Consider the following 19311-nt stretch of genomic DNA (forward strand, 5'->3'; position numbering starts at 1 on the left):
TCAGCAGGATTATGCATTAGAGAGAAGTTGAACTGTTTTTCTTAAAGCCCTGGTGTTTACTCAGCCAGTGTACTGTTCAACTCTGTTTATATTTTGTTCACAGTCATTAAAATCCCAGACACATGTGCTCATATGCATTTCCATGCATGCAGGGTTGTGAGGGCATAAGAAAGAGTGAAAAAGAGAGCAGCTCTGTGAATTGCTACTTGATGTCAGTGTGCATGAACTGCTGCTCACCTGGTATTTGACTATCCTTTGTTGTTTGCTGTTCTTGTTTTGCCCTCATACAATAATGTAGCCAGTGGAATAGCAAAGTAGGCTTTGAAGCCTGAGAAGACAGTATCTTAACCATTGCTTCCCTGCCACCCAAATACCTCTGGTTTGCTACCTTGGAGTATTGACTTTCCAGTCTAGTGATTGTGTTTCAGTATCTGCATTAAATACTTAGTTGCTGTCATTTTAAAATACAGTAGATACAATGTAGGTGAAAAGCACACACAGTTGGAGAAAAGGCAAGGCAAAGAATGGTAGAGCAGAAATTCAGGCAGGAAGATAAATGGAGGAAAGAGAATGAAGAAGGAGGAAAGAGACTGAAGAAGTAAGAACGAACAGAGAAAAATCAGTCTGACCTGAAAACTGGCAAGATACTTAAATGACTAATGAAATTAATCCGAGTTACATAAAATGTATATTCCTTTTATTTGATTTTTTACCCAGCCTTTATCTGACGTCATACAGTAGTTTCTGTTCTCTCTCCAGGGGACAGTTCTCCACAAATTTGCATTAGGGCTAGCATGGCTGGCAGGAACATAGCTAGGATGCAAGCTTTACTTCTTTTTCTGCAAACTGATATGTACACACGTGCAAAACCTTTTGTTGGTCTCCCTGCCTGTTTTGTTTCTGTCTGCACACTTTGTGCAATATTGAGAACTTGAAACAAAGGAATAAGAAAATGAGTACATAATTTTTGTGCTTTCAGTATCCAGAAACTGTGAAAGAAATGTATATTTAAATCAATGTTCTCTATACAGGGAATTCTCTTTTTCACAAAGCATCTGCACTGTGTTTGGTCCTCTGTGTTACTCTCTGTCTTTGTTTTTTGTTCGATTTGGGGTTTTTCGGCTCTCCAGAAGCATTATTGCCTTCTTACAGTTAGATAGTAGTCTTCTTTTCCCCAAGAGGCTCAGTGGGCTGGAACAGACTGGACATGAGTTAATGATGCCCTATTTAGCATATAGCTGGAATTTTCTTTTACTACTTGCTTTGTGACTGTTTTTCTCTATCTAGCCATGAGTCCCTCCTGTTTCTTTGGCTCTGTCTCCCTTTGACAATAATTTCTGTTTACTTGCTTTGGTGATCCCTCTGCAGAAAAAGAAAATGCTTCAAAGATTTTATTTTGAGTCCTTTTCAGTCTTTTTAGGAGCAGAAAATCCTCTTACTGTGAATATTCCAAGTGTAATGGCAGTAATGCTAATGGGACCTGTGGATAATAATTTTGTGCTCTATAACAGCCCATACTATATAAAAGAGGGATAAGTAAAATTCAATCTGTGTTTATGCAAAAAATACTTCATTTAATTTTATTAGCTCACCTTTTTTTAATTCACAAGCTCTCTTGAACTGAACTGGTAACTACCAAGATGTTGCAGGATGAGTATTACAACTGAGTATTTTCTAATTCACTTAATTTTGATGTAATCTTCAAAAAAAAAAATCATATTAATTAAACATCTCACTTCCATCACCATATAGATAAGAAAAAAAATGCAAAGACAAAAGGAAAGAGAGTATATTTGAGTCTATTCCAATATTCTTGATTTCAAATAACTCTGCTCTTGCCCATTGTGAAGTTGAATTCTTCTTTCCACAATAAACAGTTCAGTCCAACACCAGGCCTTTTTCCCACTCAAACATCACTTTAGTGGTGGCTGAGATAATTTTATATTGAATTGCTTACTTATGTGTTTTTCTCTGTGCCAGACAGTGTCTGATGTAGCAGGTCAGGACTCGTTTTCAGTGGTATGTCACTCATATGATGCAATGAGTCTTAGTCCCAGCCAGCGAAACCAGTGATGAAGAATAGCTCCCACTACCTGAGGCAGACTGCATCTATGAATAAATCAAAGAACAGAGAACCTGTCCTCCTAAATGAACCCAAAAAAACTCCCAAGAATTTCCCACATTTTTCTATTAAGCATCTTCTGGGGAAAAAAAAAAAAAAAAAAAAAAGAGTTTTTTATTTTAGGTTCATATGCTTATCACAGTTTACTATATATTTTGCAAGCATGGAATTTAGAAGCCAACAGAAAGCCTCACAATTCAAATGTCACTAAAACAGGATCTTATCTGAGAAAATAATTAGGCTTGGAGGAGAAGTTTTGCTTTGCAGGATGTTTCTGGTAAGGAAGAAAAATAGAACCAATAGTTAAATAGAACCTCATATTACAAGCTCTTGTCTATAATTGTCTAGAAATTGAATTAACCTCCCTCTTGTGCATATAATTTAAAACATAGCTTAGGAAAGGCTGCACATAGGTTAGGACTCTGAAGGTCTAATAAGTAGAAATAGTAGCAGAGGTCCTCACACCAGGAGAATGGAGGACTTGTGACAAGAGAGGAAAGGAGGGGAAGACAGGGAAGAGAAATGTTAATTTTGGCAGTTGAGCTGACAGAATAGATTTGTCTCTGAGCCCAATAGTTGTAAAAGTAGGCCAAAGGGGTCTACTAAGTACACAAATGGAAGTTTGTTAGTGCGTTCCAAAAATTATACTTTCTGGGCACAACAGAAAACAGAAATGGAACTTGTTAGTCTTATAATTACAGAAGACAATTACATATGGTTTAATGTCCCTATCAACATTTTTTTTTTTTTTTTGCCTTCGGGAATGAAAGATCTATTGTTCATAAACACAGAGGACTTGCTCACTGTTTTGAATGCTATTAAGGGGAATTGTCTTATGTGTAAATCTGTTTGGTTTCTTAACAAGAAAAAAAAGAATAAAAATGAGGTGGTTTATTTCTAAACACTCCTCACTGATTGCTATCACGTGGCATCTGTCATCCCGTAGTGTTGCATGCTTCTCCTATACATAGGAAGGGGTGTTCTGTAACACCTTGGAGTTATTTTGTTTTTTGAGAGAAGAGAAAGTTATCTGACAGGGATTTAAAAAACAAGTTTCATTTGAAAGTATTACTAGAATATAACTACAATCATTGTCTCATAAACATGTACAAGGTAAAGGAAAAATACCAAATTGTTTTGGTGGCAGATTTTAAGTATTTTAAATAATATTTTTTTTATTACACTGACATATTTTAATTTGAATTGGCTGCCTAAATTTCTGTGTTTCATTTATTTATTTATTTATAGTTATTTCCTACTACAGTAAGAAACTAAAAGTGTATGGAGGAATAGAATGAAAAAACCATTTGAAGCTTACTGTCAAAAATCACTAATTTTGTCTTTATCCTCACCACAAGATGATTTGAATTTTGATTTGGCAAAATGGAAAAACACAGATTAGGATTATGGAGTAAATGAAAGGGAGGGAAGAGTGATAATGATGAAAGCAAGTTTGTGGGACAACAGCTCAGAAAGACATGCAGATGATCTTCATTGTCCCTTCCAACTTGAATCATTCTATGATTCTGCAATTTGGCAAAAATCTGAGAATGGAAAGAAGGCTGTTCCCTAATGGTTTTTCTTTAGTAACTCACCAATCTACCATTCAAAAAATGCACAGCAGCCCCTGTAAAAACAAACAAACAAACAAAAAAAAACACACCAAAAAAGCCAACAACCAGAAAAACCCAGTTCAAACGATCCACTTCTCAAAGTTTCTGGGTTGCTAGAGATATGTGTAAATGAGGGAGTAGTCTATGAGGATAGAACTAGCTGATATGAGGGTATCAAACAGAAAAAAGATGGGAGCTAGTTCTTTCATGGAAATAACATGTAATGAGAATATGGACTAGCTCTTCAGGCAGCCTGCACTGGAAAGCACTGGATTGACCTGACATAAACAAAACAGGCTGTGCTTTTACCTTGTAATAAGTCACCGCAGAGAAGTGTCTGTTTTGCCTGTACCTGAACCCATCCCTTTTGTCGAGGCATGCTTCTCAGTAGTGAAACATGTATTATATACATATATTCAAAAAACAGGGCCAGAAAACAAGCTTATGTTCCTGAGTCAAGGCAGGAGTAAACCAATTTGAAGTTCAGCAATATGGAATCTGAACCGTGGGATTATATGAGTTTGGCTGGGCATGATAGACAAAATCAAACATGATTTATGGAGAATTGGTATTAAGGAGAGTAGCAAACTCCTTCTCTGGAGACTTTTAAGACCTGTCTGGATGCCTTCCTGAGTAATCTACCCCAGTTTTGGTCCTGCTCTGGCAGGAGTGTTGGACTCAGTGATCTTTGGAGGTCCCTTCCAACCCCTAACAGTCTGTGATTCTGTGGACCACAGTCAAAGCAAGCCAGTATGTAAAATATGCAGAAAGCATTAATTCTACCAAAACAGGACAGGGAATAGCTATAAATTGTAGGTGTGTACAATTTCCTTAGCATTCAGAAATGCTGCACTACCTTTCAAACAAAGTTTATTCCAGCAAGTTATTTCTTTGTGAATGCCATTTAACAATTCAAAGATTTCAGTAATAATTTCAGATTTTTGCAGCAGAGTGAAATGTCTTCTTGTGTTCAATGAGCGTGAACCAATCTTTTATGTTCTTCTTTTCTTTGTCTTTCTAAATGTGTGTGGGCTGCAGATGGTTCTGTGAAGGAAAAGAACTCCAAAATAATCCTGACATCCAGATCTGTTCTGGAAGTGGAGGACTTCATTCACTAATTATAGCAGAAGCCTTTGAAGACGATACTGGACGCTATACTTGCCTGGCTTCAAATTCCATTGGTTCCGATAGTACATCAGCTGAAATATTCATTGAAGGTAAGAGGTGAAAATAATAAAATACTCAACATATACAGGAAAATATAATTAACCTGAAATATACTTTTGGTTCTTTATGTTAAGACGACATTTAGTTTGGTGGTATTTTTATGATGATCCTCTTCTTTTCTTTAATGCAACACAGTCTGAACAACACATCATATTAATTCAGGTATTTCAAGGAATGTCCCAAGAATCAATGGGTAGATTACGATTTATTTAGGGCATGAGTAAGATAAAGAATGGAAAAGGAGAAACAAGCAGAGCTTTTGGCATATGGTTAACTTTAAAGTAGTACCCTCTGTAAATCAAAGGTTTGACTGGTGATGTGAAAAATAACTTTGATAATAGCAGTAATCCATGTCATATTTCTGAACTTTTCCCACTGTTATTATATGAGTATTCTTCAGTAACAGGTTATTATAATTCTTCCTATTTGGTACACTGACCTTAAGTCAGGTTAGAAGTCGGGGTTTTTTCCTGAAGCAACTGCTTGTAATTGTCAAAATGTTTGCTGACTTAAAAATTAATAATTTTCTCTGAGGAACGTAAATTACTAGACCATGAGTAAAAATATTAATTTAATTTGTCAATGGAGGAATGTATTTTAGGTATGATTATATTTATTTGATACTGATTTTTATTTTAATTCCTGCATCTTTGAAAGATTTCCGTAATAAGTAATCTTTTAACAGTTCTGGAACACATTAAAATGAATTTAAATGGTTAATTGAAAGCATAAAATAAATTACTGTATGAGATACACAGAACAAGTCTGAATAATACTATACCAAAATGGTTAAATAGGTTTTGATTTAAAAAGCAATGAAGTTTTCACTATAAATTAGCTAAATCATGGCAGATGCACCATTGCAGGATTTCTTTCATTATGTTTCAGAGATTTGTTATCCCTGAGATATTTCTGAATCTTATGGATTTTAGTAAGACTTTTCTTCACAGAAATAAGAATTATTTTAAAAATACTCAGATATAAAGAAATACATAATACTGTGTGTAGTTATAATAACAAGCAACACTTAGAAAGAAGCAGGTTGATAGAGAGATACAGCAATATTTAAAAATTCCTTTTTTGAGATCAAGTAAAATCTTACTATGTGGAAGTACTATCTTGAAGTTTCACTACATGTAGCTTTGGAAGAGAGGATTGTACAAGTCGTTAGGCTCCTCTGCTATGGTCTTTAAGGAGACCAGATGATTGTCACACAAGCATTGTGTTGTACATTATCTCGATGGCAATGGTGCCTCATACTTTCTTGACAGCAGGCCCAGCCACACAAGACCTGGTTATGGTTTGCTCAAGAGAAATGCTTTCCTGTAGACCCACTTTGCTCATTTGACAATGCTTCTCTCTTCTTACCTTTTCTGTGGTATTTGTTGCTTTGTTTTTTGTTGTCTAAACTTTGTAAATGAATAGGATACTCGGGTGCCTCCGTCCAAACTTTATTCCATTAAAATTAGTCTATGCTATGCTATGCATATTGATAATGAATTTCTTATGATTGGAATGAAAATAACAGCTTTGCATATCCTTTGAGGCATAGTATGTACTGCACAAATATGTAGAATAAACGTTGTGCAAACTTAAGACAAAGGGAATGAACGCTTTCATATTTTTTTTCTTCAAGTGAGTTCAGGGTCTTACCAAACCTGTACACTACATCTAGACTTCCACTGGGAAGAAATACCAGTACATAAATGTTATGTAGGTTAATATAAATAGTCTAAACTGTGGAGATTCTTGGTAGCAAATTTAGTCTTAAGATGTCTTGCTATATTACGTTGCTCTTACTTAAGGTTGATTTGTTATCTGTGTATAAGCCATGTTTGTTTAAGCTTTAACATTGAAATAGGTAAAATTATATATTTCCAGTAAAGTAGTAGTAATCAGGATTATTTTTCTTTTTTTGACCTTATTTGCTTGAATATGAAGGAAGACAGCTAAGAGCCTATGTAAAACAGTTTGCAATGAAACTGACATCATTACCATTCCTGTAACTGTCTAAAGTACATAGTTAAAATCTCTTATCAGCTAAGAAAAATTGCAGTAGTTTATTACAGAGAGTTCTCAACTCTTGAACTGTAATGCAAAAGCAGCATATTTTTCTTTGTAATGTAAACATTAAATACAACAGTAAAAGGATATGAGATTATTGAAAATACTTTATTTTCCAGGTGCCAGTTCCACAGATTCAGAGAGTGAAAGTTTAAGTTTCAAATCAAAATCTGGAGCTATGCCACAGTAAGTGTGCAAAGTAGAACAAATGATGTGGAAATGTTCTTAATAAGGGGCACTGGAGAATCTTTAGTAGTTTTAGATTGGAATAAGTATCTGGGGTTTATTCGTGTATGTCTTGTCTTTTCTCCTTCTCTCGTGTCACATAAATATGTAGTATTATAACTGCAGAACTTTGGCCCTACCCTGACAACTCAACTTGTTGATATCGGCTTTTCAAATTCAGAACTAATTTGAAGTTAATCAAGTCTTCATTTGTAATCACCCAGTCCTATGCCTCAAAAAAACCCAAAATACAAAAACCAAACAACAACAAAAAAACCAAAGTGTGGCCTACAATTAAATAAACAAAATACATTTTAGTTTGTATCTTTCAATTGGATGTTAAACTGTAAATCAGCAGAAGATTGTGTTCTACTCAAGCTTCCTCCAATGTTAGTCTCTTCAGCTGATAACGACAAATGTAAAGATGTAGAAAATACAAGGTGCCTTATCAGTTACAAACTAACGTATTGTGATTTCAGATCATATTGTGATCTTAGAAAGTGCTCTTCTTTTATATTAATTTTTAAATTTATTTTTTATTATTTTTTTTTTCCAGGGCTCAAAAGAAAACCACCTCTGTTTCCCTGACAATAGGATCTTCTACGCCAAAGTCTGGAGTGACCACAGCTGTAATTCAACCTATATCTGTGCCCAGTCAGCAGGTGCTTTTAGACAGTGATTTTTAAATTAGTAAAAGTATTTTACATTTTATTTCACAATTTCTGAGTCCTGAAAAACTTTGTCATTATGAGCGATTGCATTATTGAATTATAAACATATGTTACTATATTAAGAATGACAATTTTTTAAAATTAATTATCTATCCAGTGAATGGGGCATTAAAGTAAATATACACATGAATTCTTACACAATGTGTATCAACATAGCATGTGAGCAGCTGACAGATCTGGTGATGATGAAAATTACAGAGTATGTAACTTATTAGTGACTTGGTTGAATTCCAAAACAATGTAATACAAATGAATGCCTACAGTACTTCTTGTAAAAGTTTTACATTTTCTTATTAAATTAAATATTTTTGTGATTCTCCAAGTCTATTAGAGAAAACTAAATTTTACTGCGTAGAAGTTAAATGTAGAAAATAAATGTTCATTACATTTCACTAAATTTTAATGCCACTGTGGATGGCTTCGATTTTGCATATAAAAAAACCCAACTCTTTAAGACTGTACATGGGAAATTATTTCCCCTTTCTTGGGCTAACTTTGATAAGCTTTTAAGTACCTAGTTTTATTTATTACTGTATCAGTCAAGAGGTGTAATAACAGGAAAGGCAAAAATGCTCCAGTGCAAAGGACATACTTGAATGACATTAACAGGAGTCAAACTCTCAAAATACTTAAGGCAAAGACAATTGGATACAAAATTATCATGGGAAGTATAGTAGCCTTTAAAGCTTGCATTTTGATTTTCAAAATACGAGAGATGTGAAATAGTGATGTCACTCAAGAAGCATGCTTGAATGAATACCAAAATGAGACTGTGCATTTGAGACTTTGCTTTATTCCATAGGTCTATGAAGGCCCTGTTATTGAAACCAGTATTCTTCCCATTTTATAACATTGTTGCATTGCTTTGCAGATTCAAAGCCCTACTTCATACCTGCACCGTGTGGATGGACCTAAGCCTACTTATTCTGCACCCATTTTTACAAAGGTATGTTTTATCCATCATTTTTATATCATACTACTATAGTACAGAAGGAAATATCAATATTATATTTCCTAATTACTCATGTTAAAACTTTTACAATGTCCATTACCCTTTTCAGTATTTATTATTTCCCAAGAAAATACTCTTCTGCTGCAACAATTAAGTTCTTATGCCTTGTAGCCTAAGCTCACTAGTGGAATTACGTGAATGTTCTGTATGTGTATGTCTTGTGCCCATGACTGTCCTCCCTGGAGAAATAAGGCAAGGTAGACACCAATTACAGTTCACAGACATGATAAAGCCTCATTCACAAGAAGAAATAACACAGACATTTTTTTACTTTGTTTAAGGAAAAAAATAATCCATGTAGGTATGTTAGTCTAATGAGCAGTTCAGATATTATTCATTGGGTTGCCTTGTAAAATGTAAGACATGGCCTGGCTAGAAGAGAAACTTTTATTTCATAGTTCTTAGTAACTATTTAAGTCAATATTTACCTTCACATTCTTTCCAAATGGTAACAAGAAAAAGGACAGCACATTTCCCTAATTTTTTTAATACAACTTTAATAAAAAAAAATTCTTTCATCTTACATTCAAACCAGCATTTCCATAGAAGTAACTACTAGTCCTCATTTGCTGACGTCAAAATGAAGAAAAGAAGGTATTTCTGGTTAGTACTGCAGAAAAGCAGTTGACTGAAAGCTATGGAACAGCAAATGGTTTTTCCTAGATATAAGAGTAAGCTCTGTTCTCCACAACTGTCTAGCCTGGCCCTGTCATACCCCTTTCTCATGTCAGGAAATGTCTGACTCTGTCCCTCATAGTTCTGCATTGATACTGCAGGTATCACAGGACAGTGGAGAGTGGAAATGCAGGGGGTTAGAGAATGCAGTTTCTACAAGGCGGGGAGGCAACTCTACTGTCCTTGTGAGAGTAGAAAACAGCAGAAATCCATAGTGTCTGTCTCCTGTGAATTCTGTTACTTAAAGCGCTCTGCTTCTCCTCTCCTACTGTTGTTCATAAAAGGTTTAGACTCTTCCTGATTTTTTTCAGATTTTATTACAGCCCTAATACCATTTCAGAAGCTATCCATGCACAAGCTATCCTAATAATATTTCTGTCATCTAATTTTGCCTGGTTGGTTATAAATTGCTCAGAGGAAAAACAACTCCACATTTTAGAGGTTGACCTGAAAGCAGCACAGATACTCTCTCAGAACCAAGCCAATTACTGTGTACCTAGTTGCAAAATTTTCATTTCATTTTGTGGCAGAAAGATGAAAAATGAAAGGTCAGACTGCAGCTATCTGCTTGTGATGGTCTGACAAATTAAATACTTTTACACCTTTTCCATCTTTGATCTTATTAAGAACGTTTTTGAAAATAACGTATTCCGTAATTTTTAACTGCATAGCTGATATATTAATCGATGAAAATACAGCTCACAGAAGATGTCTATTGCAAAAGATGTAATGATACAATAAAATAAAGTTGAAATACAAAGGGAAGAAAAGACTATAGAAATGTAAAATGCTCCAACTTCATTTGAATTGTGATGATTATATTTCAGGAGCTACAAAACTCCACATCATCTGAGGGACAAGTCGTGGTATTGGAATGCAGGGTCAGAGGACCCCCTCCCATTCATGTTAAGTGGTTTCGACAGGGCATTGAAATTAAAGATTCTCCAGACTTCAGAATTCTCCAAAAGAGTAAGTCAATAATCTGAAGTGGCTCCTTTTGATATTGTGTGGGGAAAGATCATTCAATTAGTCTGTCAGTATTGATTTTTGGATAGAGTCCTCTCTTCCTCACAGTTCAGTGATTATAATGGCTAGAAGTAATAATTAGACTACTGCCATCAACAGGCAATTTGTCTTCCTTATTTTCTAATGTTTCTGTGCAGATTCTATAATTGTCTACAGTATTTCTGTATAAGATGTTCATTCATTATACTGTCATTTATTAATGTAATCACTAATACCATTTTTCTTGTTTGTTTCCCCCACTTATGATGTGATATGCAGAGCCACGATCTGCAACTGAACCTGGTAAGAATCATATGAAAAAATAATCTCTTGATTCACTAGCTATTTGAGTTTGTGCTAAACCCATAAATAGAAAAGTGTTTCTGCTGAGCATAGGTAATATGAAACCCCCTTACAGACAATGCTTCTTTATCACAGCTTCCATACTTTACACTGTCCTTTACATCAATTCCTTTATTAGTTAAACAGTAAATTCCATTTAGATCAGCAAGGAGAGTCTCACAGCTTAAATTCTGAGACAAACTTCCTTCTCAAAAAATAAGCCATTTGCATGCTACTGAGGAAAAAGAATAAATACCACAAAATTCCATTACCCAAATTGTAATCGTAAGTATTTCATAACACCCCATCACTAAATGCTAGTTTTGCCAATCTAGCTTTGCAGATGTGGAGTGTCTTAAATGCAAGTAAAAGCAGATCCTCAAAGACAAGGGCACACTGATTTTTTCAAGCCTATTCACAAGGTAAATTCTAGATTTCAGCAAGCAAAAAGTGTTCTTCCAACTATGGGTTTTCTCTGGCTGCTTAATTTTTCCATTATATGTCATCATATCTGTGGTGGTTTCTTGACTAGTAAGTGGATGCTAAAAGACAAAAAATGTTAGTTCTTTTCTTTAATATTTCTAAGTCAAATAACATATAAAAGAGAAGACAATTATATAGTCTGAGACTTGCTTTAAAAGGTTTGCTGGTTCCAGTACAAAACAGGTTGAGGAGAGTTTCAATATTATACCAAGCCTTTAGATATGAAAAGAAAAAAAGGAAAACAGATTTGTGTTGAAATGTGTTCAATTCTGTATCTTTCTTGGAACACTCTCCTGTAATACCTATTACAAAATAAGTCTCCTACCTTAGCTGGTTTCTCGATCTTTACAAAAAGAAAATCTGATCAATATGTTGACTTTCTTCCCCTTCCCAGACAAACTTATTTCCTGTCCAAGTAGTAACATCTTTTCTAGACTTAATCCACCAACACTATGAGAACAGTACCTAGTTTATCTACTTCACTGTTAATAGGTGCTTCTTTTCTACAAAATCACTTGAACTGCATTCACTCTCTCTTTTAATGTGATAGAAAGTATCTGAAAGGCTTGAAACTTTACCCAAATGTTTCTATGAAGTCTAAATTTACTAGCATACCTTTTGGGGTTTTTCTTTTTGATATCTAATTTTAAATTGTTCTCTCAAAACTTGCAATCATTAATGATGTTTGCTTTATTTGGCAATCTTTTTTACCCTTTTGCCCTCAATAGGCAACAGAATATGTATAATGCTAAATGAACAAAATATTTTGGAGGAGGAATGAAGTGTTATCTAGTAGAAAGGAGAAGCACTTCCTTCCTTGGGACAAAAGGTTCAAAATTCCATCGTGTGTATAGTTGAGTACAAAGGAAATTGTATATTATGTAACTTGCTAGAAGATTTTTTTTTGTCATTGGCAACTAAGTAATTTTTTGGTATTGTTATTTGCAGGGTTCGTATATCTGACAGATATGTGGAATAAGTAAGAATATACTTGATAGTTCATAAAGCTAACAATTTCCTTTAATAACTACTCCCTGAAATGGGAAGTAGAAGGTGGGATTCTGAGTCTAAATAAAGCATCACTTTGCTAGCTCTCACACATACTCCCATCATCATGTTGACTGTGTTGAATGCTCTCCCTCCCATGCCTAGTTAGCTTGCAGACCCTGGGAGAAAATACCTGATGCCTTCTAAAGAGTACTAGGGAATAGACCCTTACATAACAGGTGCCTTCTTGAGTTTTCACAGGTAAAGAAAAGTTATGTAATATCACAGTATCTCATACCACTCTCAAGATAAGTGGCAAAGCAAGAGTAGGAAGGCATTTCAAAATACTTTTCTGGTATCTGTATAATTTTAGTTTAATGGAGATAACAGTAGTGAAAGCCTGACAACAGGGTTTTTTTGTTTTGGTTTGGTTTTGTTTGTTTGCTTGTTTGTTTTTAATTTTTGTAATTATTTTGTCAAATATATTTATAAACACCTATGAAAGAGTATCAGTTCGGTACTTTGTTCTCCCTGGAATCATTGAGCTAAGTAGTATCCCTATAAAATTTGTGCATGTATCAGTTCCTATTAATCCCTATTAAATAATGTGCAGTGTCTTACTTTCCACTAGAGTCAATGTCAGGACACTTACTGGGTTATTTGTGTAAGATCTGACTCTGTAGATGCAAAGGGAATGTAAATAAACTTTGGGCAAAATGTAAATATTTCCCTTTGGAATAAATAATTAGCAGTGTTTCGTGTATTAGTAGTAATACTGATAATAAGTAACCCTGGTTTTCAGTCTGTCATTAAGGTTCTTAAATTTTCTGCAACAGGAAGCTGGGATGTGCACCAGAAATGTGACAGGTACAGCACTGGTTTGTGATATGATTCATATTCTAAAAAGCCAGACAAAACAATACCTGGAGAGGAGATAGTTCATAAGCAAATACACAACTGCTATTCAGCACAGATGGTGAATATGTATGCAAGACTGATAGGGAAACCAGCATGCCTATGCTAGATAACCACTCATGATTTTGAAAGATGGACATGATTTCTAAAAATGTTTCCAAACGTGTAACTTCCTGACATTTTTCATAAATTGTAATAGGTTGTAGTGTGACTTTAATTGCTGGCTATCAACCAAAGTCCAACCATAATAAACACTTTATAGTGCTCAAAACCATTTGTTATCCTTTGCTACTGCAGTATTAATGATTTAAAAGAAAAATGTTCCATGAACTCACACAGGTAAGAAATTAAGAAGCAAGGGAGACTTTTTGGCTTCATTTTTTGGGTCCATTCTATCTACCCTAATGTGTTTTGCACTCCTTTTTCTGTCTAGACAGAAATCAGTTTGCATCACAAATCTCTCCAGACTGCTTTGTGAATTAATAGCTAGTCAGATTACTTAAAGCCAACATCACAGACTGTCAAATTACCTGCTTTCTACTTTTTTCTTGGACGTTTTGACTGTACACTGATTGAATCCTTCAAAGAACAGGCTGCCTGAGAATGAAAAATCCCATGGAGTCATTTGCCAGCTGTTGATATTTTGACCATTACTCAGCTGTCTGGAGACAGCCACAAACTGTATTGAATTACATTAAAACAATTGTCTAATGGCATGTAAGAAGAAAAGTATATGAAGTAATTTTTCTTAAATTGCCAAGGAATTGCCACATATGCATGCTTTTGTTTTCCTAAGCACAATACTGTGTATGTTCACCAAAAACATCTCAAAAGTTAGTCATCACTTCTCTTGGATTGTGCTTTGTTCCCATGTTTGGCTGCTGTGTTCCAGAGTTTCAACTCTCAGACGTAACTCCCTTAGAAATCCCCCCCTCTTTCTGCATGTTTGAAATTGAAAATATAGGGCAAGTATCACAGAAATCCTTACTGCCTCCTCACACCAAGAAAATCAGCTTTCTGATAGCTGCTGAAATTCAAAATACTACTTCAGTAGGTCAGTATGCTTTTTTTTTTTTTTTTTTTTTTTTTTTTTTGTGAAAACAGAAGAATTAAGACTAAGAATCTGGCTCCTCTTCCACTACTGAGCTTGACAAGAGCAATCTCCCATGAGCTACATAGCTCAAGATGCCAAATGAAGAGAAAAACTAAAATTATCCTTCATTAAATGTGGTCTGATCAACCTACTTGCTATTGCTTGTCAGTGTACATTTTCAATTGTAAGCTACATTCCCAAGGTGCCTACAGAGTTCTGGTCCTGTCAGTGACCCCATTTTAAGTCACACTGCTGTGCCTGTCCTCGTTTGTTGATGCTTCAAAATCCAAAGTATACCTCTCATCTTTTTTGTACTAGGCGATTTTTTAAAAAATACCACTACACCTCTTCAACTGTAAATATTTAAAATTTATTAATAATCACAATTATGTTGATGAATACGTTGATTTCAGCTCCAATGTATGCACCTGACAACTTCAAACTAGCTGGCTTAGGCATCTATAGCATCATAACATCCTCAGTGTAAGCTTTGGCATAAACTTTTCCTTGACCCCGATAAGTGAGTAAGTTTCTCCTCAAACCTGAGTACTACTTTAGGGACTAAAATCCAGGCTGCCATAGCCATATTCCTATTTATTGTACCTGAACTAGCTAGATAGCAGCCATCTCACATATTGATTACGTATGTTGTAATCTAGGTTCTGTAGCCTAAAACTGCATTGTATTGCCCACAATCCCATTTGCTGTTGTTTAGTTTTATTCTTAAGAACACTTAGTGTTCTTTGAGATATCTTCAAACATAATCAGTTCTGTGCATCTTTTTAAAACTTGCCTCTTCATTTCTTGAGTGGCATGAAGCCTATTAAATAAGCCAGAATGGCTGCCTGGCTGGGTAAATCTGTATACAATAGTGATAACAGTTAAATGAAATGCTTTTCTTGTTGTGTTACTGAAAGTTAAGGAATCTACAGGTCTGCAACACCACCATCTATTATGCTACTCTGCATACGCAGTTCTCTGTTTTCATACTTCCCCACCCTCTTTACAAAAAGATGCTCAGATACCTTAATGAGAAGGAGTTACCTGATAGGTACATTGTTTTGTTTAGACTGTAGTTAAACATCTGACAGCTGGGGAACAAGAGGGAGAATAAGAGACAATCTTGACTACAAGATGGCAGGTTTGTTTTGGATTTTTACCAGGAAACCACCACTGTGACTACCTGTTGGCTTCACGTAGCAGAAAACTCAGAGTTTTGAAGCTGCATCTGTAGAGATAGCTCTGTTCGTTGCATCTTAATGAACAACTACAAATAAAAGGCCATACTTATTTCCCAGGATTGTTATGTGCATTAGAGTGGAGGAAGCTAATGATCACATTTGGAGATGAAGATGCAGATAAAAGAACTACTCAACCTTAAATGTAATACATAGAAAAATTCTGAAGTAAACACATTGCCAACAATGGAATTTGTTAAAATGCAACAGTTTTCTTTCTTAACAAAAGTTATTCTTCCTAATGGAGTCATAAACCATAAAGTGAAAGGATTACTCTGTAAAATGTGATATTATTTCTAAATAGCTGACAAAATCATCAAGTACTTGCATGCCTAAGCATTTTACATGTTTCAGTGAACAGAATGCTTTTGTATTCATTTAGTCAAGTGTTAAATATGTTTTAAGGCCCTGAGAACAGCATTTCAGAGCTGCTTTCTGGAACGCATTTTTGTGATGAAATTATTTGTCAGCTGATGATGATTGGGAGGTAGAACAGACATTATTTACTTCAAATCATCAGATTCTACTTAGCAAAGAAGGAAAATAATTACATAAGTATGGATGTAAAGCTAAAGAAATACTCAAAAGCACTATGCACCAGTATGTTATGGAAATCTTTAAAGAACATTTATTTTGTCAAACTAGTATTTTATTTCTATGCTTTCCACAGTTGTAAACCTTTTAGCAAAGACTTGGAGTTCAGCAGTTCTTGGTTTGGGGGGAGCAAAATGAGTAAAGACAATGGCAATATGTTACTCATACATGCTTTTTGCCCAAGCTGAGTTTTGATTTGTTCTTTGGCTTTTTTATGTTTTCAGTTTAGCCGGTGTTCTCATGAATGATCACAGATGTGTTGTAGTTTGCTCATCCAGCTGAGAAAACTCAGTTTTAAACTGATTCTTTTCGTCACTAATTTACTTCCAATTTATTTTACAAGGATTACTGAAACTTACCATGTATAAATTTCAAATATACTGACTGCTTCAGTAAACAAACTGTATCACAGTAGAATCCATTACAATTATTTATCAGTGAAGAGCAAAGATCAGCTTTTCTCATGTGATCGTTTTACACGCTTAAAAACCTGAAAGAATGTTGTGCGTTAATTAGCCCTGCTGTTTGGAAAATAGGAATGCTGCTGGGTTTTATATTTGGTAGTACCTTTGCCCTCATTCAGACAACATTTCTCAGCACAGTGGGAGTGATTTTATTCTGCAGTCCTGAAATATCCACCTTTCAGAATTCTGCTGTTAAATGAACAGGAAACTAGTCTGCTGGATGTATCAAATTGCATCCCCGGAGTCAGATCAATTCAGGAGTGCACACGTGTGGTTAACAATACAGCTTCAACTGTGTATGACACATCAAGACTCTAAAAAAACCTGACCTCAGTAGTTCAAAAACTAGCTTGTGTTACTCACTGCTTTCCTGATAAGACCTTTCATGAGTCATTAATCTTCATCTGGGTCAGATAAGATCCAACGTGCTACAGTATTACCAGACATGGCTCTTGCAGCTATACTGAGTAACTGGCTTGTGTTGCCAAAAAAAAGCATGTTCTGCTGTCTGAAAAACAACTCTGTGCCAAACATTTAGTTAGTCATTCATTTTTAGCCCATTTACAGCACAGGAAGTTTTTGGATACATTGTAATTTATAATTGGAAAAATTCCATTACTTTTTTGTTATCTGCCTAAACAAGACAGTGGTCTGCCATTCCACAATGAAAGTTAAGAAAAAAAGAAACAAAAGAACTATTAGAAAATGTTTTCCTTCTCTGAACTAAAAGAAATGAAGCTTACCTTACTGAACCTCTTCTAAAGAGTAATTTTCATGTGAAAATTGATTTTGTGATAATATGTGGGATTCAATGTAAATGTCTAAAATGCTGTATTTTTTTTTCTAAAGGAACTGAATTATCTAAAATTTTTCTGCTTTGTTTTCAAGACTAGAAATTAGTATAGGCAAAATAAACTCCTAATTAATAAAGGAAATCCATGATGTAATATTGTCCAAGTCTAAAATTATCTAAGTATGTTATATAAATACTAGTATTATTTAGATTAGATGTACTGTGAATTTTTAAAAATATTATAGATAAAACAAAGTGACTTCTTTGAAGAATATGGAAAAAAATATGCCTAGATATTTAAATGTGTTGATTATAAATTGCTGGAATTGATTTAGAAACATTACTCTGACACCAAACCTGAAGTATGAACAGTCCATCCTTCATACAAGTTTTCTTACTGAGGCCCTGGTATAACCAAAATATTATGGCATATCAAAGTAGAACAAACAGATTTCAAACATCTACAGAATACATCTGTGTCACAGCTTTCTGCAGAGTTTTTGGGGATGCTGTTGCATACTGTATTTTCAGTTTATCCATTCTTACTGTTGTGCAGAGACAGAAATTATCTTCCCAACTTCTGCATAAGGGAATATTTATGCATACAGAGTTTTTAATTCTGGTCAATTTATACAGAAAATCTAACTGGAAGTGATAATAAAATACTTTCTGGTTTTACTGGGAATGAAATTTGATCTGACATTTTGCATTAAATACAGGAACTTCAGGGAAAGAAGTAATCATGTGACATTCATATTGAAGGTGTTATTTAGAGACCAATACATGGATTTGTATGAATTAGTACTATTGAGTGTGTAAAATGTCTGTGCAAACTTGTGACTGCAAAATTACTGTTCAAGACAGGCCCTTGCTGAAAGTTTATCTTGGTGAATTACTTGTTTTAGATACAAAGTGATCTTCATTAAAGCCGTTTATGTTGAAGTGAAGTGATCTTCATTAAAGCCGTTTATGTTGAACTCTTCTGCAGCTCTCCCAGCATTTATTCACATAAGGAGCATGTCCTGGTGTCTTTCTAACATACAATGCAAAAACATTACCTGGTAGATGAAACAGTTTATGATGCAGTTTATTTTTTTCTTTATTTCTAGAAGAGATATGTACCCTTGTAATTGCAGAAACTTTTCCTGAAGATTCAGGACTTTTCACATGCACAGCAGCAAATGAACATGGTTCAGTAACAAGCAGTGCACAACTAGTTGTCTGCTCAGGTATGTGGCAAGGGGAAAGAGGAATTTTTAATCACCAATCTTAGATAATTAATTTACCTGTTATCAGTCTGCTTGCCTTGTAGAAAAGAGCTGCTGTAGGACATGGTCTTGAGGTCTTGTCAGCCTCAGAGTATTCATATAAAGCAAACGGAATGTTTTTACTGGCTCATTTCCCAGTTTAATGTTTTTATTAATGTAAAATACATTCTAAAGTGTCTGCCACAAGCCTGGCAGATTTTTAAGCATTAGGGATCTGAGACTAGATGGCAGCAGAGGCGAAATGAAAGCAAATGAAATTATGCTACCAAGGGTGGCATATGCCTTTTGTAAAACTATGACATGGTATGTAATATGCTTACATACATACTGTTGTAGAATGCACTGACCCAGCTGCCATTGCAAAAATGCCATGTACACATACATCATTCAGCATTTTTAAAGCAATTTTTCTTAAGTGATACTGAGACTCCAGGAAGAGGAAATGCTGTTTCAGCTGTTG

General features: G+C 34.8%; 1 protein-coding gene across 1 annotated transcript in view; it reads left to right on the forward strand.

The window, feature by feature from the left end:
• The window catches only part of PALLD (palladin, cytoskeletal associated protein), a 185696-nt gene that overhangs the window by 57290 nt on the left and 109095 nt on the right, over positions 1-19311 (forward strand). The window contains exons 2-8 of the mRNA XM_009995934.1: positions 4774-4952; positions 7146-7212; positions 7808-7913; positions 8854-8928; positions 10497-10638; positions 10954-10977; positions 18693-18812. Coding sequence (XP_009994236.1) covers positions 4774-4952; positions 7146-7212; positions 7808-7913; positions 8854-8928; positions 10497-10638; positions 10954-10977; positions 18693-18812 — 713 coding nt within the window. The remainder of the gene's footprint in view (positions 1-4773; positions 4953-7145; positions 7213-7807; positions 7914-8853; positions 8929-10496; positions 10639-10953; positions 10978-18692; positions 18813-19311) is intronic.

The sequence above is a fragment of the Chaetura pelagica genome, unplaced genomic scaffold, assembly GCF_000747805.2.
Source record: "Chaetura pelagica isolate M959 unplaced genomic scaffold, ChaPel_1.0 scaffold142, whole genome shotgun sequence".
Classification (NCBI taxonomy): domain Eukaryota; kingdom Metazoa; phylum Chordata; class Aves; order Apodiformes; family Apodidae; genus Chaetura; species Chaetura pelagica.